At 38.1% G+C, this 27,731-nt stretch overlaps 1 protein-coding gene across 3 annotated transcripts; it reads left to right on the forward strand.

Annotated features, from left to right (window-relative positions):
• Positions 1-421: 421 nt before the first annotated feature.
• On the forward strand, positions 422-27,691 carry etv4 (ETS variant transcription factor 4). Of its 3 annotated transcripts, none has more exons than XM_089122183.1 (12): positions 422-608; positions 1,178-1,268; positions 1,480-1,527; positions 7,000-7,053; positions 17,852-17,978; positions 18,869-19,078; positions 19,526-19,812; positions 22,771-22,839; positions 23,415-23,462; positions 25,169-25,341; positions 26,169-26,270; positions 27,129-27,691. In XM_089122183.1, exons 1-12 carry the CDS (start codon positions 552-554, stop codon positions 27,354-27,356), a joined length of 1,494 nt encoding a protein of 497 aa, XP_088978309.1. In that variant the 5' UTR covers positions 422-551; the 3' UTR covers positions 27,357-27,691. The 3 variants fall into 3 exon arrangements, with proteins under 3 accessions (XP_088978309.1, XP_039520807.2, XP_039520809.2); XM_039664873.2 differs by having other exon boundaries at positions 423-608; positions 17,849-17,978; XM_039664875.2 differs by lacking the exon at positions 422-608 and adding an exon at positions 655-810 and having other exon boundaries at positions 17,849-17,978.
• Positions 27,692-27,731: the final 40 nt, after the last annotated feature.

Genomic DNA, 27,731 nt, shown 5'->3' on the forward strand with positions numbered 1-27,731 from the left:
TATATTATTAAAAGAGTATTAAAAGAGTTTTATTACCCCCTGAAAATTTAATTACAGTGATCCTGCAGAGAAAACGGTGTTAGAAATAACAGAAATTATAATGGAAAGCTAAATTAATTCAAACAAATATGTTTTACAGTGTATAACATCACTTAAATCTATATGGATTATATAAAACAATGTAAAGTTCAGATCCTTTGAGGCCAATGGAGAAGAATAAGTCGATACCAGCATAAACGTGGCATGAAACTTATCACTTATCCGTGTAAAATGTTTTCACCCCACAAAATCCATTGTAAACTCTTTAGACAATATAGCGTCTTGCCTCAAATGAGAATTCGAGCTGTCCAATCTGTGATTTAACAGAGACCAGTGTGTGTTTATACGCACGCTGGTGGTTTTTTGTGAATGGAGCTCATTACGTATGCAGCCTTCTCGCGCTCCATTCACAAACTGCTGCTGCTGCTGCTGCCTCTGTCCGTCTTCCGTCCCCTCTCAGTCTGCGTGGATCTCATTAAAACACAGCCTAAATGACCACAAACGGTTAAGGCATGGATTATAAGATGGATGGATATCTGGACCAGCAAGTGCCTTATACTTTAGCTAATGTGAGTATGGCTTTATTCACTTCAAAGCTTCGTTGCGCTTCACGGGGGGATGTTGTGCTGTTTCTCTGTCGTCGTTGCATGTGATTTGTTTTAAGCAAGCGCTGTTGGTTTGAAAACTGCTTTCTGTTTGGGCTGGAAACAAAGTAAAACTGTAATTACTAAATGTTTTATTTCTCCACATGTTGTGCGTTGTGCTCAAAAGGTAAAGTTTTTAATCCTTTCAGCAAAAGCTTTTCTCAAATTTGAATTCTTACTTGAAAGGAAATCACAACTTCCCTTTTTAGGATGCTTGAATTGTCAGTATTTGCTAATGTAGTGCACTAAATTAAGTTTTGATGTTGAATGGGCATCATCCTGACCTAACCTATGACAAAAAAAAAAAGTCTTAACAGCAGGCTATCCTGTGTTTTTATACCTTGTCATAGTGCATAGTAACAATAATCACTTTTACTATTTTTTTTTGTAATTTCTCTTAGTTGGTTCTAAATTAAATATCCACCCTTTCATTAGGAAGTTACACTCTTATTCAGTGTGTTTTTTTCACATATAATGTTGTTTCTGTTTTGTAGAGGTCGCAAGGAAATGGGCCCCTAAATAGACTGTTGATGGCGACGAAAAGGAAATACATGGACACCGAATTACCCCCTCAGGAATCTGAAGGTAAAGTAGCAAACAACTTTAATAGATTTGATATTTTGTTTTGTAGCTACCTACACTAGCCCGGACAGTATCAGTAAAAAGATTTTACAAGTGAATGAGTTAATATATGTTAAGTTTATTAAAAAAAAATACATAAAACATATGAAATAAATATTTGTAGTTCATAAAAGAATAGATCAGCATGATAATAACTGTTTTGTTTTGTTTTTAGATCTCTTTCAGGATTTAAGCCAACTTCAGGAGACATGGCTCACCGAAGGTATGTGCCTATTCTAAGCATTTATTGTGTCTATATTGTAATAAATATGTCCCTCTAGTGGCAATGGGCTTGGAAATGTCACATGAGGACATGCTATAGCAAGTGCACACTGCTCAGTGAGATTTACACAAAACAATAGATAAGACTATTCAGACTGGGATGGCTTATTTGCCCAAATAAGGCAGAACAGCAGTTACAGATAATTAATGTTTTCAATTTAGAAGTTTAGAAACTATAATCATTTTAAAAGGCGTGATACAGACTTTAAGGCCTGGATTTTACGATTCATTTTGATGAACATCATGCAGGACAATCGTCGTGTCAACAATTATAGTAGCAAATGTTGCTTGTATTAAGTGTACAAAAATGCATTGAGTGCACAAAGCTGCGTTACATTTGATTGAAACATCCTGACAAAGGCTCTTAGAGCCAGTACACCCAGGCAAAGCAAACAAACAGCATCAAAGCTAGACAGTCAGGAGGCAAATAGTTGAAATGAACCCTGCCAGAAACAATTTACTGTGTACATGTCAGAGTGTGGAGAACACAAAGGCTGCTCTCAATGAGAGCGGGTGGCTGGAACCCTGCTGTTTTGAATGAATTATACATCTGTCCCATAGCAGCAAACCCTCGTATGTATTTTAGGATTACAATTAAGAGGTGAAATGAATGCATTTTTAAAAATGATTGTGTGCTTGAGCTTATGAGAATGTTTAGCCTTAGAGAGACTGTTAATGCATCATTTTATCTTATTCTCATATTCGAAATTAAAACAGCCTGGTTGCAATTGCATACAGTTAAGATGAGATGGCATATGGCAAATATGGAATTCAAGGGAGATAACACAATAGGACAATATTAGGACATTTACATTTAGTCTGGAATACCTCAAAAAGTACATCATGTCCATGGTCAAACCAGAGTTCTCAATATACTGTTATCAACAGAGCTATCTGCTATTATTATGCAGGGTCAAACTGTGAACTTCAGAGGAGGCAATGACCATAAACTAGAAACAATAGGGAATCCTCCTTGACTCCACAAGTACAGTACAAGAAATTTAACAGGGTGAAGCACAATCGCTTGTTGTATTACTCAGTTGAAAGTCATTCAAGGTCTGCTGAATGAATAGACGAGTAGAAAAGGAATAACACTTTACAATAACAAAATGATTTTTTTGAGAGTGCAGAGTAAGAACAACTTTATTGGTCACACACACTTGCTTTTTAAAAGCAGTTACATTTTTTGCTGGCCATGAACTTTTCTCTCCCTTTCATCAAGTTGGAGGGAAAGGTTTATAATCAGGTGACTATATGAGTAATTCATCATATTGTTAAAACAACCATCGCTGCAGGGATTTTGCACTTTAAAGGGAAAGATAAAACATCGAAGGAAGCCAAACGTTAATAGAAAAGCTTGTCCAGTCATGTGAGTATTCTTTACATTTTAAGACGGACCGGCTGGCTCCTCCCAGGATCTGTCGAACCAAAAAAACAAAAAATCATTCAGGTTCCCTCAAAGAAAAAGGAAACATGTCTCTATGCATGCACAGACAAACTTTAGTCTTGTGCTGACTTGCATTTCAAAGCCCTTGACAACATATTCCTGGAAGCCCACTTACACACACACGGTCTGATGCGATCACGTACTGTATGCTTTCGCTTACACACACACAGACTAAATACTCAGAGAAATTGGGTTGGTTTCAATTAAAGAGCTTGAGGGACTCACATTAAACTAATTTTTTTTTTATCTGTCTTAAAATTGTGTGTGTTCTTTTTCAAAAAAAAAAAAAAAAAAAAAGTTGAAACATGTCTAAATGATTTATTGCATGATCTGGTGGGCCAAATAGTGGCTTCAGCTTTGTCTCATAAAAACAGCCTTACTAATCTTCCTCGAGGCAGAAAAGAAGAAAACTTAAATGGCTCTAATATAATTACAGTATAGCAACAGGATAAGAGCAGCATCTATGAAATTAATGTAATTTCTTTGAGCATGCTCAAAGGCGCATCAGTACTGTTTCCGTCACACAGGAAGTGCCAGATTAATGTTAAAGAGATGGATTTAAATCTCCCATCGTTCTGGTTTCTGTGTTTATGGTCGGCTGGCTGAAAGGGGAGAGGGAATGCTTCCAAGAAAAAAAGGAGTATGTTGAAGTTTCAAGCGTCTTTGTCATACACTAGTCCACATGACTAGAGCTATTGCAGTGGACAAAAGAGGAAGAAGTTTCTTTTGCTCGTGTCTTTACTGAGCCTAAAACATTGAAAATCTTTACAATAATTACATTTGCTGCTACATTTATCTATTTTTTATCATTATTATTTATTATCATTATTAAATGCCAATTTAAGGCCAAATATTTTGTGGTGGTATAGGGAAGTTGGTTTGAAATTCACACCAAGGATGATAACGATAAAAATATAGTTCTAAAAATTGTTCTATAAAAGAGCAGAAGACTCTACACCGCAACTAGGAAAAAGAAGAAGAGCAGTATGACTATGACAGGAAATTCAAGCTGCTTTATTTAAAGGCAACTCAGTGTGTCTACTTTATTATAAGCATAATAACAGTGACTTGCCGTGCCTTTCTGTCCAACTGTAATTCTTGCAATCCTTGGAATTATATTTCATTATTGAACCAGTTTGCAAATTCACAAATCCACAAAAAGTAGAGTCAGCAAAACCACATTATATTAATGCCCTTTATGGGACATTATTGATTGTTACTGTACATTATTGTGTAATCGGCATGCAAGACATATCCATTACTTTCGTTTGTGTCTGGAGATTTCACCCAGCACAATGCTTTAAAGAAACACACAGCCATTTAAAGCTCAACAGAATCTATTCACATTTAATTCGTCTATAAACGCCTAAGAAAGGACTGTACTCATGTACTCAGTTCCAGGCACATTAATCTTCATATCGTATGCAATCCAAAACTTCAACGTGAATAAAATCAGTTCAAAGCAGTCTTTTCCTTGTCTGAGGCTCATTAAACTTTAGGAACTGCACTCTTCTTCTATACTTTCCCTTATTCTTTTTCTTGCTCCCTCTCTCTCCACAAACTCTTATTGCATGACCTTAAAAGCCAGCGATCAAAGACTTCAAAGCAGGTGATGAATTCCAGAACACTTCACCAAGCAGAGCTCATCAACATTGTCCGAGAATGTCCTTCAGTTTTTTTTCTCTGTGCGCAGGAAGAGACATTTAGAATTAACGCTACACTGCTAGATCTGCTCTCTTCTGAATCGTTTCTTATTCTGTTAAAACATGCTTAGGATGGAGAAGCGAGGTAATTGGCTACATCAGCTTGAAAGTCTGTAAATCCATCAGCAGGGTCGGGTTAGAGTGTTGGTGATGAGTAGGGGGAGGACATCACATCTTGTGGTCTGACATTTTGATCACCATTTTATTTAGTTTGACCAAGGCCTGTATGATACAGATTTGTGGACTGCTGGATATGCAAGTTTTGAATTTTCAAAACAGCATTTTTTATCTTAGGTAATTTTTTATCTTAGATAATTAGGCTGCAGGTTTAGCATAATGATGTGACAGAACTCACTCTTTTACATCTAAATGTAGTCACTCCAATCAAGTCAGTCCTTCCACATGACGCTTTAAACTCAAGATTTGTGTTGCCTTTACAAATCTGCCTGTTATTTTCGGTTGATGTTAACCTTGAGAATTAAAACAGAACTGCATCACTTAATTAACAATTTAACATTTATATACATTTTTTAATGCTTTTGTCCTGTCACTTAAGAACTAAGGGCACGTTTACATGACATACCGACTCGGACCTCATGATGTCACGTCCACGTGTCCGAGACGGACGCCACCAGGAAAGCTGTTGTAATGGTAGCACTGGCCCATCACTGGCCGAGTACCAGGCACTTACATTAAAAAAAATATATTATGACTACACCTTATCAAAACGCAGCCATTTGAACTTGAAAATGTTCACTTTATTTCATGTTTTTCACGTTAATCTTCTGTTAGCAACGCTAGCAAAGTTAGTAATTGCACTCGCAACAACCGATTCCCATGGGGACGCAGTAATACGAGTGATTATAATCATTTCAAATACCAAAGCGGTTCAAAAACAATGAAAACAATTCATACAAGTCACACAGGGCGCAGCCATCTTGAATTCCGAAACGCAATTCTTGCCCGGGGTCCTCACGGTTGTCCGACGTCTGAGAGAAATCCGAGGAAAGGGGACGTGTTGGTAGGCAACGTCTGTATTCGTATCTCCGAGACGGATAAATAATAGAACGCACCATTATTAAAACAAAAGTTTTTCTTTTGCGTTTTTCACGTAGGCTACAAACAATGTCAAAATAATCCCTGTTCACATGGACTCTGAAAATGACACTGAAAATGTCAAAACCGCTGTATTATGCATACCAAACCAGTAGTTGACGATATCAGTTTGTAAAGAAACACTATGCGCCTAATAAAGGCTGGACACAATAGGCATGTGCATTATCGTTTAAAAAAAATTCACGTTTTTGTAGTTTAGCTACATTGAGACAATAACTGTATCATTTTCAAAAACCCATTTTCATGCCACCATGAATGGCCAAAATGCATAAAAAGACAGAAAAAGCACTGGTGCTACTTCAAAAAAAAAAAAAAAAAAAAGATTCAATACATTTTTTTTATAGGTAAAGCTGAAGCAGTCAAAAATACAAATAAAAAAGGAAGCAAAAAATAAATACAAAAAGAAGCAGAGAGCAAATTTGTTATCAAAGAGTAATAATAGCCCATCTACTGTTCATCTGATGGAATTCAGCAGTAATCAAGATATCTGCACACACAGACTCAGTGGTGATATTGATCTGCTGCCTGTGGAAAAGTGCTGGCACATGGAACAGTGGAGGTGAAGGTCACGGGCTGTCCAGAGGCAGTAACTCAGGTTTCACATGCAGGGATGATGAAGGGATACATAGGCTAGGCTAATGGACAGCCCATCCCTTCATCAAATCACAATGTCCATTTAGGCTATATGTGTGCTCAAGAAAAATGACTTGGTTTGAAGACATATTTTGAGTCTGATCTCTTAGTCAATGATGCAAACATTACGAAACACAGGAAGCAATCAATAACCTTATGAACCCTTATGGTGGGTTTCTGGTCAGAGAGAGAGAAACCCCAAATTGGTCAAAAAGCACATTTACCATTAAAGTATGTGGTTGATACTAAATTATGGTTTAATTATACTAAATTGTAGTTATTTGTACGTTTAAATGATTTGACTTTTTCATTCATTTTTATTTTCCACAAATTTCCCCCAAACAGCAACAGTGCTTCTAGAATCAATACTAGTTATATTCAGTAAAAAAAGTGCATCTTTAATTTGTGGTAAAACTTCAGTAATATACTGGGTTTCAGAGGAACTTCATAAACTATTTGAAATTGTCATTATATAATAATAATGCTTATTTTAACCTTTTGGTGTTCTCTGCAGCTCAAGTTCCTGACAACGATGAGCAGTTCGTTCCTGACTTCCACTCAGAGAATTGTAAGTACAGCATGCCTTTTGATTTACATCTTAAGCACGAACATTTCTGAACTTGAAACCTGAGAGCTTGAGAGAAATGACAAAAACAAAAAAGATAAAGAAAAGGAAGTAGGTTTGTCCTCCAATTATTTGTCCAAAAAGTGACTGATTGACAAACTGCTGAAGGCTGAGGCGTGGAGTTGTTCAGGAGAAGAGTCCCGTTCTCATGCTCTCTGTAACAGAAACACTCGATACATAACCTGCTACTCTCACACTGACGCATTTAGATGTTCATACTAAAGAGCACCTTCAATTTGCATGTGCCTGAAAGACTCAATTGAGCAGCCGAGGAAGCCGGTAAACGATCATTCATGGGTCAAGCACAAAGATTCCCTTTTTGTGTCCGTCAGAGGTGTAAATGGGAAAGCAAATTCCTGTACCGCACAACGCAAAGGCCGCCTTTTCAACTGCTTTCCTCATTTTGTTGTGTCTCCTGTCAATGGCGTGCCGGGCTTTGTGGTGCGCGCTCTGTAAACACTTCCCCTTGAACCTTTTGTTAGAGCCATTCACAACATATTGGGTTGGGTTTTTACCACTCAGTTAATGGTGACATTTCTTTCAAAGGTTGCAATGTTTATGGTATGAGTCATAGATCTTGTTTTTTTCAGTAACATGAACTGGTCCGTGGCTTCCTAAAAGACGCAGACCAATCGCAATCCCAAAACTCATGTGTGCAAACAGTGCTGTAGTACCCCATTCTAGATCTGACCTCAATTGACAGATGCTCCCCATAACATATTGTTCTTGTCTGTTGTGCAACAATGAGGGGGAGGAAGTGGAGATGAACTCTGGGGCAGGAAAGGGTCATGTCTACTTAACCCCATCAGGACATAACCAATCACCACTGCTCTTTGCCATTGACAGCCTTTCCTAATACTCACAGAGGAGATGGGAGTTCAGGCTGACAGGCCTGACATATTAGTTAAGTGGAGCAAAGCTTTGACTGACAGCAGCACCCGCCCTTTCATTTAGACGTAATGGAGTAATAACTCACGAATTGGTCGCCGTTTGAGGTCGCTCGGTGAAAAAAATACTTGAGTTGAGAAGGCAGCGATAAACATAAACATATTCTCCCACGTATGGTGTGGGTCAGTTTATGCCACCAGCTAAGATCCAAACGCAACCTTCTCCCTATCGCTCAGCCAGAGATTACCATGACACTCTGGTGAGTCAGATGTTTTGTTAAACTGTGCCAGCATGTTACGTTTCATAACTGTCTCTTGGCCTTTTGTCTGTAAACACATAAGGGAAAACAAGATACATAAAGCCAAGAGTTTGTTGTTTTGCCAGTCAAGTCGTTTCCAGTCTGGGCACGACCACAAGTCTGAGACTACGGGACAGAACGGAATGCCAGATTAAAGAAGTGGGGGAGGTGCTGGACATGTTGTTGTGCAACACCTGCACATCTGGAAAATCTATCCCCATCCCTCTCGTTTTTCCATATTGAGAGTCTCCATTTGGCGTAACTGTGACCTCTGGTTTGTCATTATTAGAGATGGAACTGAATGCTTCTACTTGGTTCATAAACTTGGGCTATAAATGTGAACATGACTAGTTAGGGATCATTAGCATGTTAAACGCTTTAAAATGACTCCTCAAGACGTTAAACTAGACAGTGTGGAGTGACCGCAGGCAACAACAGATCACAAAGCAAACACCAAACTTCTTATAAATTGTAATGAAATAAAATCGTACATTTTGTCTTTTATTGTTTGTCAACTAAGAAATGTGAACGTTTTCATTATTTCAGTTTTACTGGTGGAAATAAAACAAGTTCATTTATATTTTTTATTTATTATTTGACTTATCGACTTTCAAAATCTATAGATTAGTACAAGGAGTTTTTCTCCTGTTTGTAGGCTAATGGCACTGAACGAACAGGATTCTTTCTCTCCTTTCTCTCATTCATGAAAATGCCCAAGAACAGAACTGACTCCACCCTCATGGTTCCTTTTTCTGAATGGAGGTTTAACCCCACCCCCATCCTGTTTCCCCTCCAACTGTACTGAAATGTGATAATTTAGGCTGCCTTTTCTCTCCCGTTCTCTCTGTCTCAACATTGAGTGTTCCAAGATGTGAGTTAATCCTGAAAATGCTGTGTTGTGAGAGCCATTGTTTGGTTTTGTGCCTTGTAGTAATTATATAGGAAGTTGTGGCTATAAATCCAGTTCCAGAAAAGAGAACTCTACAGTAAAAAGAGCAAGGGAGATGTGCAAAGGGATTTCTAAATTTACGGTCCCAAGCTTGTTTGTATTGCTTTGCCCTTCCGTTAACTCTCTCGACGTGTCTGATATATCACTGGATCGTGGTGTCGTGCTCGCCCCTCCCGCCCCTTCTCAAACAAAATATGCAGCTCTACAGCTTTCCAAAATACAGCTGCTATGCAACAAAGTCTGCAAAAAACATCCTCAAGAGTGCCAGAAATGTACAGAGACCAGTCATTCTACCCCATAGAGGGGGCCAGGCTTTCCTCTTTCACTAACTTTTTGCAGAGAAACAAGCCACACGCGTACACACACACCGACACACGCGCACATTTAAGCCCCACGTTTTTTATGAATGGGCTGGCTGTGAGGGACTGGCTGAGGCAGCACATTAAGAGAAAACGGAATCTCCATTCATGATTTGGACAGACTGAGAGCTGCGCTTAACACAGCCGTTACAGAGATGTTTTTCCTCTACCTCTTCTTTCTTCACCCTCTTTCTCTCGCTCTCTTTCACTCACTTTTTTTCTTCTATGTCGCTTGCTCTTTCACTTTTCTGCTCTCTTTTTTTCACTCTTTTTCTTTCCTTTTTTTGCTCTCGTTTACAGTTTGCTCTTTGCTTGCTCCGTTTTTCTAAGGCGTCACAGTACAATTTATATGTGCTGATATTTTTTTTTACAACATTTATCAATCTTATTTCACGTTCATTAAAAAAAAAATCTCACCGACCACAATCTTTAGAACAGTCGTGTGTTTATAAAAGAAAAAAATCGTTTTTTTAAAAGAAAAGATATTTATGTAGCCAGCAAAGAAGCATTAAATTGATCAAAAGTGTCAGTTGGTAAAAATATTTATAATGTTACAAAAGACTTGTATTGTAAATCAATGCTATTCTTTTGTAAAAACCAATTAGTTCAGTTTACTTAATTTTATTATGCAAACGTGTTGCCTTAATTTCATTAACTAAGCATAACTTAATTGCATCAAGTTATTACTTAATCCATTTAAGTTTTGTCAACTTAATTCTGTCTGTGATCTGAGGAAGTGTACTCCCAGAGTGCATTGCGGCATAAATTGCTTTGTATACTATTTTTGGCTTTATTTTACCATTACAATTTTATTTACTCGTTATTGGGGTTATACTTACAAGAGACAGCAAGTCAAATTGTAATGGCAAATTAATTAAATTATATATAAAAAGTAATATATATATATATATATATATATATAATATTTGTTGCCTCACTTCCTTTGAACTCAAATAATTGTGATTTCATGTTGCATCACTGCAATCAATTGGAAGAGAATTACAAAAATATAAATTAAGTTCCAAGTGAACAACCAAAGGGAACATTAATCACAATAATGGTGAGAAAAGGGAAATCAACAAGTCAACTAAAGAATTTTGATGCTCTTCCAAAAGTTGTAGGTGTATTGACAATAATATTCAAGATGACTGGAAAATGAGCAAATGCAAATAAGAAGAATAATGACTGCAGAAGTGCAAGAAATTAGTGAAAAGTCTATTAAGTATTGCCCCGTCTCATAATCCATTTGCCCCGTCTGTTTTTTTTGGATGGTACTCAAACCATTCAAGTAATATACAACGTTTTTCTGAGTAACGAAGACATAGCATGCAAACAGTACAGATTACTACGAAATTTTAAGTCAGTTCAACAAATTATTGGACATAAGTAAAGTTAACGAAAAAATTCTTAGTAAGAACAATGTTAGATTTTACATTACTATGGAGATACTCCCGAGAGTATCGCAGTTTCCACAAAAATATTGAGCAGCGCAGTTTTCAGAGTTGATCATAAGAATCACCAAATCAGCATTTAGGAACGGTTTCTGAAGGATCACGTGACACTGAACACAAATGTAATGGCTGCTGAAAAGTCATCTTTGCAATTGCGGGAATAAATTACATTTTAAAATAAATTAAAATACAAACAGTTAAATGCAGCACTGGCATGCAAGAGACTTAAAAACATGATTAACCAAGATGACTAAATTTCGTAAAAGTATTGTGTGTTGTTTGTAGTATCAAAGTTCTTTAAATGACGTTTTCAAGATGTTTTTGTAAGTGTGTACTATAAGTGTCAGTGAACAGCAGCCTATGTAAAACATGAATTTAGAAGCGTGAGCCCGGTCTGCTGTTGGAACAAGTTAGAACATCGATTTCTCAGGGTGAGGTCTGGCCGCCAAGGCATTGAATGGACAGTAGTGTGTATTTTACTGAATTGTGTGGACAGAAGCAACAGGGCCAACACTCTAAACCAACCCAGGAAATGATCTTTTCTCTCTGCTCACAAAGAGGGGCTCTTTTCCTCCCTTCTCCTGCTGATAGAAATGAAATGGAGGTGGGGCGGCTAATGATAACATAAAACATATGTAACATAACATATGCACGTGCGCACACATCAGGATTTCCAGCACACTGCGATAGACAGTGTTTGGAGACACTAAGTCTTTTCAAGCTAAGTAGTGCAAGTCATCGCTAAGTTCATTGTTTCAGCATAATAGGGCAGTTCTGCTGAAATACAACGCGCCACGTTTCTTATTGAAAAAGCAATGATGGATCTATTGATCCAGGGTGATCTCAGGAGTAGATCGGGCACCTTAAGAAAAAAGCTTGAGTGTTTCTTTATCTCTCCCTGTGTAATTATGATATCAGCCCAGATGGGACTCAGAGAGACAAGTCTCGGTAGAAATGTATTTCTCACCGGCTTGACAGAAATTCAATGAGCAGGTGTTATCTCCCTTCGGAGATAAAAATGTCTCTCTCTACACATCTCCATTCTCTACAGAGTTCATTATATAATTTCTGCAATGAGCAGAAAATCAATATATGCATTAAACATTAAGAGCGGACTGCAATATAGTGATGGCTGATGAATGTGAGGTTGAGAGTTTGATTACTCTTTCCACATGCATAAAACACTATCATGTTGCCATGGATGACATCATTCTATTGCGTTTACAGATTATGGTCATCCACCTTTCACATTTTCACTTTCATCTTTGTTTTTCCTAAATTAATCTTTTGGTAATGTTAAAATATAGCTTAATGATTCATTTTTAAAGGCGGACGGTGCGTTTCTTTTATTGGCAAAGGGTGCCAGAGGGTTTCAACAGAAAAAAAAAAGAATCCAATCATAAAGGGAAGTGATACCGTGTGGTTAACAGAAATGTGTTGATGCCATTCGGATGTCTTCAGACAGTCTCATCCACACCCAATCCTGATGTGACATTTACTACTCAAAAACATTAAAACACCACCCGAAAGCTGTGTTTTCAAACAAAGGACATTGAGAGCACACAATTTTTGCTTCACACGAGACTCAAATTATCCTGTCGTTCAAGTTTGTCAACAATTTTTAGCTACCAATAGCCGTCTGATACCCAAAAATGGAAGTTGCTGACACTCTGAAGTGACAGTAAAACTCAAGAAAGCATTTTTTTTTTTAAATGGAAAACCCCTGGCCAATCACCATCTGAGAAAAGCCAGAACTTCCTTTTTTGTTGCGTTCTCTTGCTTGCACTCTCTTTCATTTTGATCGTGTTGACATGGACACCACATGTCCGCCATGTGTTGCTGTGCAGTGCTGAGATGACAGCATTGTTTCTGCAAAATCTCTAGTTGGAAAAACAGTCTTTTCTATCATTCTTGTACCTCCCTGGACTTTCCAATGCTCATTTTAATAATGGTGGATATATAAACCTCCTCAAATGAAAAAAAAAAAAAAAACTTTTAAAACCAAAAACAACTCAATAGTATCTTTGTATTGTTCACCAAGCCATTATACACACTACCAAAAAAAGGGTTAGAGCGATTTTTTTAAATTTATTCAGAAGGGACATATTAAATGAATCATGGGTCAGTAAAAATACATTTATAATGTTACAAGCTATTTCTATTTCAAATAAATGCTGTTCTTTTAAGCTTTGTTTATCAAATAATCCTGGTAATTCACAGTTTCCACTTAAAAAAATATTAAATAGCACAACTGTTAATTTAAAATGTTACTTGAGCATATTAGAATGATTTCTGAAGGATCATGTGACACTGAAGGCTGGAGTAATGGCTGCTGAAAATTCAGCTTCGTCATCACAGGAATAAATTCCATTTTAAAATGTATTAAAATAGAAAGTTGTTATTTTAAATTGCAACATTTAACACTATTACTCTTTTACTGTTTTTTATCAATTAAATGCAGCCTTGGTGAACTTGAGACTTTTTTTCGAAAAAAAAAAAAATTAAAATCTATATGATTGTTTGGGTATGTTTACACGACAATGATAAAGGTTTTTCTTTAGTTTTGTCGCGTACAGAGAAAACAACTGAAAAGGCTGTATTATGCACATAAGGCCAGTAGTTGGCGATGTCACTTTGTAAAGAAAAAACAAGCGCTTGGCAATAAAAAAATGCGCGTGACAACCAATTTTCACAAATTCGTGTTTTTGTAGTGTACATGGAGACGATAATGGTATAGTTTTCAGCCTGCACTTTGAATCCTGTTTTCAAAAGTTTATGTTTTCAGACCCCTAAAATGCTGTTTTCGTGTAAATGAACAGACAAAACAAACAGTTTTCAGTTTTTAGTTGTAATGTACGGTGTAATGTAAATGGACCCTTTGACAAAATAGTATAGAATAGTATTATTGGCCATAAAAATATCTTAAGCACTGCAATTTCTACGATTAGGGGTCGGTGTTTGACTACACTCTAAAAAATGCTGGGTTGTTTTAACCCAATTTTGGGTCAAATATGGACAAACCCGAAATGTTGGGTTAAAAATGTAATGTAAAAATTTAGCCCAACGGCTGGGTTAGTCCATATTTGACCCAAAGTTGGGTTAAAACAACCCAGCATTTTTTAGAGTGTACACTCTAAAAAATACTGGGTTGTTTCAACCCAAATTTGGGTCAAATGTTGGGTTAAAAACGCAATAAAAAATAAATTTAAAGTTAAAATTTGAAATGACATTTTTAACCCAACATTTGGTTTTGTCCATATTTTACCCAAATTTGGGTTAAAACAACCCAGCATTGTTTAGAGTGTAGAATTCTGTTTTGCTCAATTCTTAAATTATTTTATTATAAGAGTGACATTCAGTTTTGCGATGCTGTCACTTTTATTTCAATTAAACACTTGATGTACTTCATGACAGGCTGTATTTAAAAGGAAACAAGCAAGTTTTGAGAGCCTTGTTAAGTGGGCTGCCCAAAATCAATACTGCTGTTTCAACCTTTAAGCCATTCAGACATAATTGGGATCCTTGTTGTTCTTATTGATTTGTCACTGTTGGTCTCAAATGGACAGTGGGACGCCAGGTGGCATCTCTTCACTGACCGTCAGACAGACTGTTATCTAAAATCCGATTTTATCATATCAGCTCATATATCAAATGCGCATGAAAGATTTGTTCACATCACACCAGGCTAAAGCAATATGATAATCCTTTGTTCTGTGTTCTTTATCAAACAGTCTTTGCATAAAGACTCTTTCTGCTCAGGATTTGTGTTTTATCTGACGACAGGCCACAGCATTCCTCTGGTACGATATGAAAGGTTTAGAGTCTTGAGATATTATTGCTCAAACTTTAGCTCATTGTACCTGTTGAGTTGATATGGTTGGCGTCAACTGTAGCTGTCATAAACTTAACATTTCCAGGATGTGAGCCTGACATTAATATACAATACTGTCCAGATGATCATGAGTTATGGTTTAACTCAGAAACAAAGCTGTCCTGCCCTGAAAACGGATTTTCTTCGTCCAAAGAACTGCTCAAACACTCCTGATTTCAACAATTTATTCTAAATACATTTATAGTGATTACTTGTACTTTAACAGTCTCTGAGGACGATCCCCAAGAGCTCTCGGCTAAAGCCGCCACCACCAAACCTCCATCTGTCACAGCTGTTGGATCTTTTTTTTGTTGTTTGGGGCAGGGGGGGTATCGGGGTCCTGAGATTTGTTTGTGGTGGGAGTTGACTGAATGCCCCTCCATAATGATCCCCTACTTCCTAAAGCACTCAACCATGACCATCACCTTTCACCCCTTATCCTCTGCACTGAATCGTGCTATTTACATATGTAAAGTTCAGCTCTCACCTCTATCCCAGCCTGTCTCTAAAGGCTCATCCTGAATGGAGACACTCTTGTCATTTAGGTACAATGCTACTGGTTTTTCACACTTAGATGTATCTTGAAGGGAGGTGTGAATGTTAAATGCACTCGTTGTTTGCAAGTAGAGTAGCCTATTATTTAAATCTAAATGTCACCAGATAAATATAGGCTTATGTGGCAGATTACATTCACCAGAGGCGTCAAACTCATTTTAGGTCAAGGGCCGGAATTATTCTTCTTTTTTTTTTTTTGTCAAAACTTTAATGTATGAAAAAAAAGTGCAATTCATGCTTTTATAGAGGATAATAATTATTACAGATTAAACATTGTATTTTAATAATTTGGGATAAAACAGAAGGGAGGACATGTAATTTATGAATTTCCCTAATCAGAGACTTTAATATAGGGCCTATATTAGGGCTACATTAATATAGCGCCTATATGCAAAATTGGTAAATTAGAGGCATTTAATAATAATAATAAAATAAAAAACATGAACTAAAACTAAGCAGAATTTCTTTAGTACAAAAAGCCATGCAAATCTAAAAATTGGGAAAAAAAACACTAAATAGCTTGTTTTTATTCCAGTCCAATTAGTCCAACAATATTTTTGATCATTGAAATCATTACAGTAAAATGTCAATGTGAAGTAAATATGAATTCATCATATGAAGTCAAATATGAAGTCAATGAAGACTGAGTTGGTGAAGACTCAATGAAGAAATATATATATTTTCTTTTCACTCCTTAATGATCATATATCATATACTGATCTGATTTATAAGACCAGAACACATATACATTCACAACTTCATTTCACTTTCTCTTGAAACTAAACTTAAGAAATTTGAGTGGTTTTAGGGAACACTGATGTAACCTTCACATGAATTGCCAGGAGAGAAAGCAGAAACTAAGAGCTTTGGGCAAATTACATGCACGAAATAAAGAACAAAAGCTTCCTTCATTGTCAGATCTCTGTTTACTCGATGTCCATCAGACTATAAATTCAGGGAGATTTAACGACAGACGGATATGTCTTGACAATGTTACACGTCCCCGAGATGTCCCCTTGTGAAATCCTTGTTTGGTGCTCCATCCCATTTAGAGAGGAATGATTCATTACATTAATAGAGTGGTTTTAGTGTCTATAGTGATTTTATGTTCGTAATGAATGAAGAACTTGCAGCCTTATTGATCAAATGAGCAGTCCATTATAAAAGCATAGAATTGATATAAGATTATTTTTCAATCTGTCAAATCTATAAATATTTTACTTTCAATTGACATTTACTTTTATAGCGCTTTTCACAACACATATCGTTTTAAAGTACCTTTACATCACAATTTATAGTGATCTGTTATATTATTAAGTAATGTATTTCAGAAATGTATATATACAAATCACACAGTTAGCATTGGAGTCTGTATGCCGACTCATTACTCATTCTGTTCAGAAGTTTTGGCTTGAGAGGGCAGGACGCTGTGCTGCTGTGTTACAGTATTGGAAGGCCTTTCCCCCATTTTTGGTCTTGTTTTTGTGAATGAAATATGCAATTACCTGGGTTTGGGTTTCAGCAGTGCCTGTTCTGTCAGGTCTGCGCCCACGACAAATCAACACATAAACAGCCATAAACACAGAGCTGCTGCTCAGCTGGAAGAGCACAGCTGCTGCTGTTTACCCTGAGCGGCCCAGAAAAACATCCTGTACCGTGCCGTCTTTGAGCCCGGCTGCTCCCCTCCAATAATAAACAGCACTGCGGTTTAGACCCAGACCCCACGCATGCTGCATGGGCGGCTCCTCTGCTACTCCTCAACCAAATGCCAAAATCTCTAAAAGCTAGACTGAAGAAACAGAAACAATTCTTATGTAAATGAGCAGCTGCATTGCCAAGGAATGTTCTGTTCTTATGAAAGCGTAAATAATTATAAATCTAATGCACATTTAATAATTCAACTAAAATGATTATGTCCACTTTTCCGTATTGATTAATGGAAGTGATTTTAAAGTAACTTTTTAATGCTTGTGGATGTTTATAATTTACTTTAAAGTCAAGTCTTGGGGACAATGGTCTGGTTTCACAGAGTCAGGATTAGGCCTTAGTTTAATTTGGACATTTAAGTAGCTTTGATAATCTCAAACATGCAGTTTAGTTTGGGACTAGGCTTAAGCATTGTCTGGGAAACTGGGGGGGAATACGTTTTATGTGTCAACTGGGAGTTAAGCGATAACGTAGGCATGATCTACTGCCCTTAAATGGCTAAGGACGAACTAAGCCCTTTAAAGAAATTGGAATACAAAAATGTGTAAATTTACTCTAGACTGTATACTCTTGTTGTATTTTTAGAACAGTGCGCCATTTCTCTAGACAGGAATTGACTGGAATGTGGTTCATTAATGAACCTGTTTCTCTGTATCTCAGCAGTGGCATTCCACAGCCCGCCTGTGACGATTAAGAAAGAGCCACAAAGTCCAGGTTCAGACCCCAGCCAGTCTTGCAGTCACAAGCAGAGCTTCAGCTACCCCAATGGAGAGCAGTGCCTTTACACCAGGTCAGTCAAAATCCAATGCTGTTGCTAGATGCGTCTCACACAAATTCATAATTTTTCTTCATCTATGGGATCTTAAGGCCTTATGGACAATAAGCACAGAAAATAGATTCTTAAAACACACATTACACACTATGCAGAGTTCCTCATATCCGATAAAATTTAACTCCAACCCTAATCAAAGACAACTGAGCAAGCTTATCAAGGTCTTTACAGTTAATTACAGGTCGGTAAGTTTGATCAGGATTTGAGCTAAACTCTGAAGAGTGGCCCTCCAGGGCCGGATTTGAGGAACCCTGCTATACATGTCTCTATATATCAATATATATTGATTGTATTAACAGTAACACACAACCTCTGAAAGTCATGAACTTTCAGAAAGTGTCATGAACACTTCTGCATCCCAAATGATGCAATGCGTTTAATAATATTCTGTGGTGGAAACGTTTTAAACATTTTTATTAATAAAATGGCCGACATGTCTTGCTGTAAATGGACTGCATTTATATAGCGCTTTCACAGACCCAATGGCCACCGAAGCGCTTTACATTTTGCCTCACATTCACCCATTCACTCACTCATTCATACACCGACGGCTATGGCCAATGTCACATTTTATTTAATTAAATACAAGTAAATCTTTTTTTTTTTTTTTTTTACGCATAATTGGAGATAGGAATCGGGTACATAAATATTAAAATAGTTTACGATTGTTCCACTCATTAAGATAATTAAAAAATTAATTTAATTAATTATTTTTTTAATTAATTAATTTAAATAATCAATATTTTATTTCGCATTTTCATATTTTAATAATGAAAGATACATCAATACATGATCTAAAGCTAAAGAAATGCATTGTTGATTTTAAAAAGTGTCTGTGTGCCCTGCAGTGCCTATGAGCAGAAGAGAGCTGCCGTGGCAGCAACAACAGCATCAGCAGGAGGATCTAAGAGCTCTTGTTCAGGGACACCCATGTCCCCCATGCAGCATTACTCCCCTAAACCAACAGTGGGAACTCGGCCGGAGTCAGGGTACATGAATCCACCCTCAGCCAGCCAATCCCACGCCTGCCACAGCCACAGTTACCCCATGAACCCCAGGTAACACTAATGATAAAGAATGTGTAGGTGTGTCTACTTTTGAGGGATTTGACTGCGTGATATATCAGTTATGGGTTGATAAACTAAAATCAGTGATTTTGAATACTACATGTGAATCCATTTAGATATTACATTGTGAATGCTCATTTCTTCTGTGTTTACATTTATTTTAATAGCACTGCTAAATGTCTCTCAAAATCAATATCCAATATTGATACATTATAATGTTGTGACACCAAATTCAGTTTATAGCATTTAAAGTGATTGACTTTAGTTTTTAGTGCTTATAATATTTCTTGTGCTAATAATATTTTAAGTGATCATTAGTATTGAGTGCACGTTTTTGATTAGTAGTGCTTAAAATTTTATACTAAAAATCAAAAGAGAACAGAAAGCAATTGCATTGAAGAACCTGTGTGATAATCAAAGCTTAATTTTCCCTCCCAGTTCCAGGTTCCCTTCCGGCTCTGCGGAGATGTGCCCACCATTCTCTTCCCAAGGCCAGGCCCTACAGCGCATGCATCCAGCCCACACCAGCGGGGGCGGAGGTGGCAGTTACCACAGGCAACACTCTGACCCCTGCTTGCCTTATCCTCCTCAGCAGAACTTCAAGCAGGAGTACCTGGACCCTCTGTACGACCGAATGGCCCACATGGCCGGGACACATCCACAGAGGTTTCCTCCTGCCCACATGATGGTCAAACAGGAACCCACTGACTACACTTACGAACCTGGTGCGTGAGTCAAAAAACCTTCTGATGAAACAAAGGCCATTAATGTGCTTTTTCCTGAATAATTAAACCACATTAGGTCACTAATGTAAACAGTAAATTGGTTGACAAACTGAAAAGTCTCTTTTTTTCAAAGAGATTTTGTTTGTTCTTCTCTGCTTCCACATCCACTGACACTTTGCAAAGGTCTTAACAGTGTTTCTGTACTTTCCCCGCTCTTGCTCCTTCACCCCTCCTCTTTTGCCTGTGTTCTTTGAGAGGGAGGGAGGCATAGGAATTTCATTGAGAAAATGGAGGGCACTGGAAAGACTAGAATCCCCAGCGGAGCGCTCGCGGGTGTAGGGTTGCAGCAGCGGCTTTCTTTTTCTGCAGGCAGATGAACTCATAATGGAAAAATGAGCGTAGCCTCAGTAACCCGAGCCCGTGCGCTGGCTTGGTCGAGCGAGCGGGAGGTGTGTGTGTGTGTGTGTGTGTGTGTGTGTGTGTTGTAGCCGGGGGCTCAGGCCATAGACTCACAACACAGGCGAGCTCACCTCCTCCCTCTCGACTTAGCGACTGACACAGGGTTGAAACACAACACCCTAACTTATCAGTGCTCTGTGAAAGACTACAAACAACGGTGATCTAACAAACATTGCATATACTGTAGATGAGCATAAATAACAAAGTTACCAGTTTAACTGATTCTTTTAAATGGAAAAAAAAAATACAAGCATGACCTTTTCTGGGTTCTTTTGTTCCCTCCTAGTTTTGAGGTAGGCCTACAAGTTGCCTGTGTTATGGTTAACAAAAACAATTTAAAATAGTTTTCTGTAATTGAAAGAAAGCTGAAATCCGACAATATGAAAATAAGCTGTACTAAAAGTACAGTACTTCAGTACTAAAATGACTAAACCTGAAGTAAAAACAAATTAAAGTTAAAGCAGTTTGTAAATAATAATACTAAAATAACACTGTTTGGTACTAATACTACTGAGAAAGGCTGATACTGCTCGGATTCATACAGTACATGCTGATATGTGGCAACTTTGGATGTGATAAGTCTGGAACAAAAGGATGTTTGTGTGAGGATAGACCGCCCTATCTGAGGTGGAGTACAGCATGTTAACTTATCAGTAGATTCATCCCTGCCCAGGCCGCTGCTCTGCCACAGACATATGCCAACATCAATATGAAACCAAAACCATGAATAAGAGATGCTTTTAAGTGCTTCTTAAGTAAATATTATAATTTTAAATAATTTATATTGTTATAGTAATATTATTTCATTTAGATTTTTCCCCAAATCGTGCAGCTGTTCCATACTAGGCTACGTTTCCCAAAAGCTTAAGCTAAGTTGATTGTAGAGAACGCTCACAATGCTTTTGGGAAACGCAACCCAGTTTGTTTCAGAAGGGGTCCAGTGTAAATGGAATAATTACAGCCCGACAGCTCTGTCAACAGTGACATTAATTTGAGCTCTCATATATAAGAAAAGTGCTCTAGTCCCTCAGAGCTCTTTCTCCCCTGACATCTTATCATGGCCTCTGCCACTGCATTCTCCAGCCATGAATCATGGCTCCACCTCACAAACTAACCGTTTCTTATTTATCCAGTACATATAGCCTAGAAGGAGAGGGGTGGATACGACAGTTATAAAGCTGATTCTGGCTTCCCGCAGTACTGTGCAACATCCACTGCTTTTTACTGCCTAAAAATAAAGCTGCCGACAGGTGATATTATGACAAACGACTTTATGACAAATGGACCTTTTGTCCTTGCAGCACTCAGTGGCAGAGGTTATCAAATCTGCAGATGCACCACCAGCCTCACACCCTACAGAAATAGTGCCTAAAGAGGACTAGCAATGATTAGCTGGGTTCTCAAACAGACATAGTAAGCTGCCTTGCTGCTCACTGCCTATATAGGCAACTTCCTCCTAAGGCAGCATATCAACCACAACATAACCTCATGAGCGACTGTTTTAGCGTTCTCTAGTAGACCACGAATCACAAATAGTGCTTTATACAGTAGAGCAACTTGAAGTTGACTTCAGTAGTGATAATGGTGATGCTTGAGGGTTTGAATGTTTGAAAGTAAAGAATTTATACTGCTGTTTATTTTAACTTGTAGTGTTAAAAATATATTTAACAGTACAATTGTCAGTCTTTAAAATTAGTTATAGTTATATAATTATGGAATTATTAACTATCTAAGTAAATATTTTACATATGGCTGACAAAAAAGTTTGGGAACCTTGGCGCTAACATAAAAATTCAGAGCATACAAACACTGGGTAAAATAATTCATTTTGAATTACACTGAATATTTTTTATCTGTACCTTTCAGGTTCAAAATTTCAGGTTCTTGTCCACCATCTTGGAAATATTTTTTCACCAGTCACAATTCTGAAATTGCCTTCTTTTCAGTATGAAATGAAACATGTTTATTTTAAATCTACATGTATCTAGCCTAGAGTGTTATCTCATCTTTTTTCACTTGTCTATATGCATTCTGTGTAGTCTGTGAAGAATATCTGATGCTGCCTTAGAATTTGGCTAAAGCTGGTTTTAAACAACCCGGTCTCATCCCAAATCGTCATATAACTGACGTTTTGGGACGTCTTTTGACCATACGTCAATATTCGCCTTTTTAGGGCCCCCTTAAACGTCGGTAGATGAGGTTATGGGATCCTAACTCTACCCCATACCTAAACTTAACCCTAAACCTAACCCGTCACCTAACTGACGTTAAAGGTAAAGCGTCAGTTGTATGACGGCCCGGGATCGCCATCTACCGACGTTTAAGGGGGCCCTAAAAAGGCGGATATTGACGTATGGTCAAAATACGTCCCAAAACGTCAGTTATATGACTTTTTGGGATGAGACTGTGTTATTTTAAAAGGCCTTATATGCATATAGGTTTTGAAATCATTTGCATGCATCCATCACTGAGGGTCACAAGTTTGTGTTTGCCCTACAGATGTGCCTGGTTGCCCATCCATGTACCATCACAATGAGGGCTACCCCAACCCACAGCACAACAGTGAAGGTAAGGACATCTACTACAACATGCTGCTCTATGGTTCTAGAAGTTACATTTCACACACTCACAACACGTCAGGATTGGCCGGTACTGTGCGGTCACTGGCTAACCAGGCCAGAGGGGCCGTGTTTCTGTTGGCATGGACATTTGTTTCTCCCTTGCTTAAAGAATTCAAGGGTAAATATTACTACTGGAAAAGACGAGTATTTTTCCTGGAGTGAAGAAAAATAATCCTTCTCTCCGCTCGCTGCATTTGCAGCACCATTTTGGGTATTTTCAGTTGTGAGCTGATCTCTGTAACGAGCCATTAGATACAGGAAATTTTGTTCCTTGCTTCATAATTGTACATAGCTGAATAATAATAATAATAATCAAGAGTCCATGTTTCCCATTATAAGAATTCATAAATATCAATTGAAAAACAGTTATTGCATTCATAGATCTCAATTTGCCAAACAGTCAAGTCAAACAGGAGAATGCTTGTTATTATTAATGTCTGCCATTAATACATTAGCAGAGTATAACGTATGTGGATCGTTTTTTAAACCAGTGGTCTAATTATTCTCTTGTCCTTTCCCCAGGCTACATGTTTGAAAATGATTCCCGGGTTGTTCCTGAGAAATTTGAAAGTGAGTCTCACTTGTCCAGATGTTATTGTCTTAACACTATTAATTTCAAATACAAATAGTCTCTTCAAATGTCAATCAAGGAAATTAAGTGATATAATTAAAACAAAAATTGAAAATTAACTGTATACATGGGGTCCAAAAGTCTACCGAAAATTCATTTATTTATTTATTTAACTGAAATGCATTTATATATATATATACACTCACCGGCCACTTTATTAGGTACACCTGTCCAACTGCTCGTTAACACTTAATTTCTAAGCAGCCAATCACATGGCGGCAACTCAGTGCATTTAGGCATGTAGACATGGTCAAGACAATCTCCTGCAGTTCAAACCGAGCATCAGTATGGGGAAGAAAGGTGATTTGAGTGACTTTGAACGTGGCATGATTGTTGGTGCCAGAAGGGCTGGTCTGAGAATTTCAGAAACTGCTAATCTACTGCGATTTTCACGCACAACCATCTCTAGGGTTTACAGAGAATGGTCCGAAAAAGAAAAAACATCCAGTGAGCGGCAGTTCTGTGGGCGGAAATGCCTTGTTGATGCCAGAGGTCAGAGGAGAATGGCCAGACTGGTTCGAGCTGATAGAAGGGCAACAGTGACTCAAATAACCACCCGTTACAACCAAGGTGGGCTGAAGAGCATCTCTGAACGCACAGTACGTCGAACTTTGAGGCAGATGGGCTACAGCAGCAGAAGACCACACCGGGTGCCACTCCTTTCAGCTAAGAACAGGAAACTGAGGCTACAATTTGCACAAGCTCATCGAAATTGGACAATAGAAGATTGGAAAAACGTTGCCTGGTCTGATGAGTCTCGATTTCTGCTGCGACATTCGGATGGTAGGGTCAGGATTTGGCGTCTACAACATGAAAGCATGGATCCATCCTGCCTTGTATCAACGGTTCAGGCTGGTGGTGGTGGTGTCATGGTGTGGGGAATATTTTCTTGGCACTCTTTGGGCCCCTTGGTACCAATTGAGCATCGTTGCAACGCCACAGCCTACCTGAGTATTGTTGCTGACCATGTCCATCCCTTTATGACCACAATGTACCCAACTTCTGATGGCTACTTTCAGCAGGATAATGCGCCATGTCATAAAGCTGGAATCATCTCAGACTGGTTTCTTGAACATGACAATGAGTTCGCTGTACTCAAATGGCCTCCACAGTCACCAGATCTCAATCCAATAGATCATCTTTGGGATGTGGTGGAACGGGAGATTCGCATCATGGATGTGCAGCCGACAAATCTGCGGCAACTGTGTGATGCCATCATGTCAATGTGGACCAAACTCCCTGAGGAATGCTTCCAGCACCTTGTTGAATCTATGCCACGAAGAATTGAGGCAGTTCTGAAGGCAAAAGGGGGTCCAACCCGTTACTAGCATGGGGTACCTAATAAAGTGGCCGGTGAGTGTATATATATATATATTTTATTTTATTTTTTTTTTTTTTGAAATAGTGCAGATTCCTAAATGTTTCCTATCCATTTTATCTCATAACATTTCTTCAACATTCTAAAACTTTGTTTATTGGGTTGAAATTAGATTTTCAATGTGCTCTCCAACGTTTGGACCACACTGTATAAATGTTTGCAATTTCAAATCCTTATCACCATGTGTCTTATGTTAGATTAAACAGTTTTTAGATCTAATTGTTGTCATTAAGTGAATTAATAGACAATCTCTTTGCCTGTGTTCAGGTGAGGTGAAGCAGGAAGGCGGCGGTGTGTTTCGTGAGGGTGCCCCATATCAGCGCCGTGGCTCACTGCAGCTCTGGCAGTTTTTGGTAGCCCTCCTCGACGACCCCGGCAATGCGCACTTCATCGCATGGACCGGCCGTGGCATGGAATTTAAACTCATTGAGCCAGAGGAGGTAAACATAAGGCTTTTAAGAGTTATCAGGAGGCAAAATATGATTTTTATCCAGAAAAGCAATTGATCGTACAAAGATATTGGGTGGTTCAGATCAATTCGATGCAAACTGTAGAGAGAATAAACAATGGGTTTCAGAGATTTGCTTGCGATCAGCTCACACTTCCCCAGGGTCTAAGAACATATCCACACAATGCCAGTTTTCCATTAGCTGCCATACATTATTTACCCCACTTAACAGCATAGTGAAATAAAATGGAGAATGGCTCCATTACCAAATATTACAACCTTCCATTTTGCCGGAGTCTAAGCACACCGCTGTGGTCGAGACAGGAGCGTTAACCTCCTATTGTCTGTGGTCAGTAGACAGCTAAATGGCATGACTCAGCAAACTATCATGCAGAGATGCATCCATCAGTTCTGCTCAACTATACGCATGAATCATTCATTACAACCAAAGTTTTACTATCGTAATTAAAGCGTACAGTCAAACAATCAGTTCTTCAAATGTCAGCAGACCCACAAGTTTACTGGCCCAAGAGGATGGAGCAACGGTTTTTCTTAAGGGCCCTCAAGTTGAACCTTGAAGTTTAGGATAAAGAAGCATTTCCTCTAGGTTTGAACACTTGCAGTTTGTGCTAAGTGGCATGTGGGGTTTTGTGGTAACTTATGTAAAGGGGAACTGCATTATTTTGTAGGGACTCGCCCTTCCTTTTCATAGCTCAGCTGTTGTACAGTCACCAAGGACCTCTTGTGCTCAGATTAAGGCACTGCAGTACAGTCCTTTCCTGCTCTTATGGTTTGTATTGTCTTATTTTGATACTCTAGGTGGCGAGACTCTGGGGGATGCAGAAGAACCGTCCAGCAATGAATTACGACAAACTGAGTCGCTCTTTGCGCTACTATTATGAGAAGGGAATTATGCAAAAGGTATTGTTGTTGCATCATATTTGATGGTTTCCTATGCCGTTTTCCCTCCACTTCAACCTGCAAAATTGAGTTGAGACTGACTTCATATTTTGGGTCCCAGAGACTCAGAATCTGAGTCTAGAATGATTTGCGTAAAACAAATAATAATAAAAAACGCATTTCAAAATTAGTCTTTAAAGGGATACTCCACTTTTTCGGAAATAGGCTCATTTTACAACTTAGTTAAACAGTTGGTTTTTATCATTTTCGAATCCATTCAACCGATTTTCTGATATTTAGAGGAATATCAGTAACCAGAGAGTTTTTGGTCTCATTGACTTCCATAGTATCTATTTTTTCTTACTATGGATGTCAATGAGACCAGAAACTGTCTGTTTGGTTACTGATATTCTTTTAAATATCAGAAAATTGGCCGAATGGATTCGAAAACGGTAAAACTCGACTGTTTAACACTGGGGGAGTGTTAAAATGAGCCTATTTCCAAAAAAAGTGGAGTATCCCTTTAAGGACTCAAATGTTCCTACACTTTCTGAAATGTAAATTTCATTAAATAATGTTGTTTCTTTTTTGACACCTGTGGAAACACACTGTACAATATCACAAAATTAAATTAAATACAGGTGTGTACTTGCGTAAGTATGTGCATCATGTAAAAATTAATTTCATTCATTTATAAACTATAGACCCCAAACAGAAAAAAAATCTTGGAAGATCTCAGTTATATCCATGATTTATCAACCTGAAACTTCAGTGTTGTTATTGAGATGTTAAAAGGGTCCTAATTCATTATTAATATTAAATGTTGAAATATTTAATTATTGTTGTTAGTAGTGTTATTTAATTATTCTTTCCCTCCAGGTGGCAGGTGAGCGTTATGTTTACAAATTTGTGTGTGAGCCGGAAGCACTGATATCCTTGGCTTTTCCTGACAATCAGCGGCCAAGTCTGAAGGCAGAATTCGAGCGCTACGTCAATGAGGAGGACACGGTGCCACTGTCTCACCTCGACGAGGGAGCGTCTTACCCTCCCGAACCAGCTGCCACCAACATGGGCCCTCAGTCCTACTCCAAAGGCTACATGTACTAATGCCACGATATTCTCCCAAGTTCCCCATCCCAGTTTACTACCCGCTGCACCTATTGCACATGCCCACCCCATCCACTTGTATATAAGGTTATGTTTTTTTTTGTTTGTTTTTGATTAAATTAATCTCATTAGGGACTCTGCATTCCTCTCACTTCTGAGGCCTATCTAATCTAAACACTTTACTGTGGTTCAAGAGATTGCTTAATAAAACTCCAATATTACTACTATACCATGAGAACAGTCTCAATTTCTTATGTTTGCAATAAATGAAATGTTAATATGTGACTTCACTAGAGAGAGAAACCAATTCATGAATAAATAGTAGGTTGTTTTCATCTGGCTGTGTTCTTGAGCATGTGAAACTCATGAACACCT

This window comes from Pimephales promelas, chromosome 17 (assembly GCF_988280905.1).
Source record: "Pimephales promelas chromosome 17, fPimPro1.hap1.1, whole genome shotgun sequence".
Taxonomy (NCBI): Eukaryota; Metazoa; Chordata; class Actinopteri; order Cypriniformes; family Leuciscidae; genus Pimephales; species Pimephales promelas.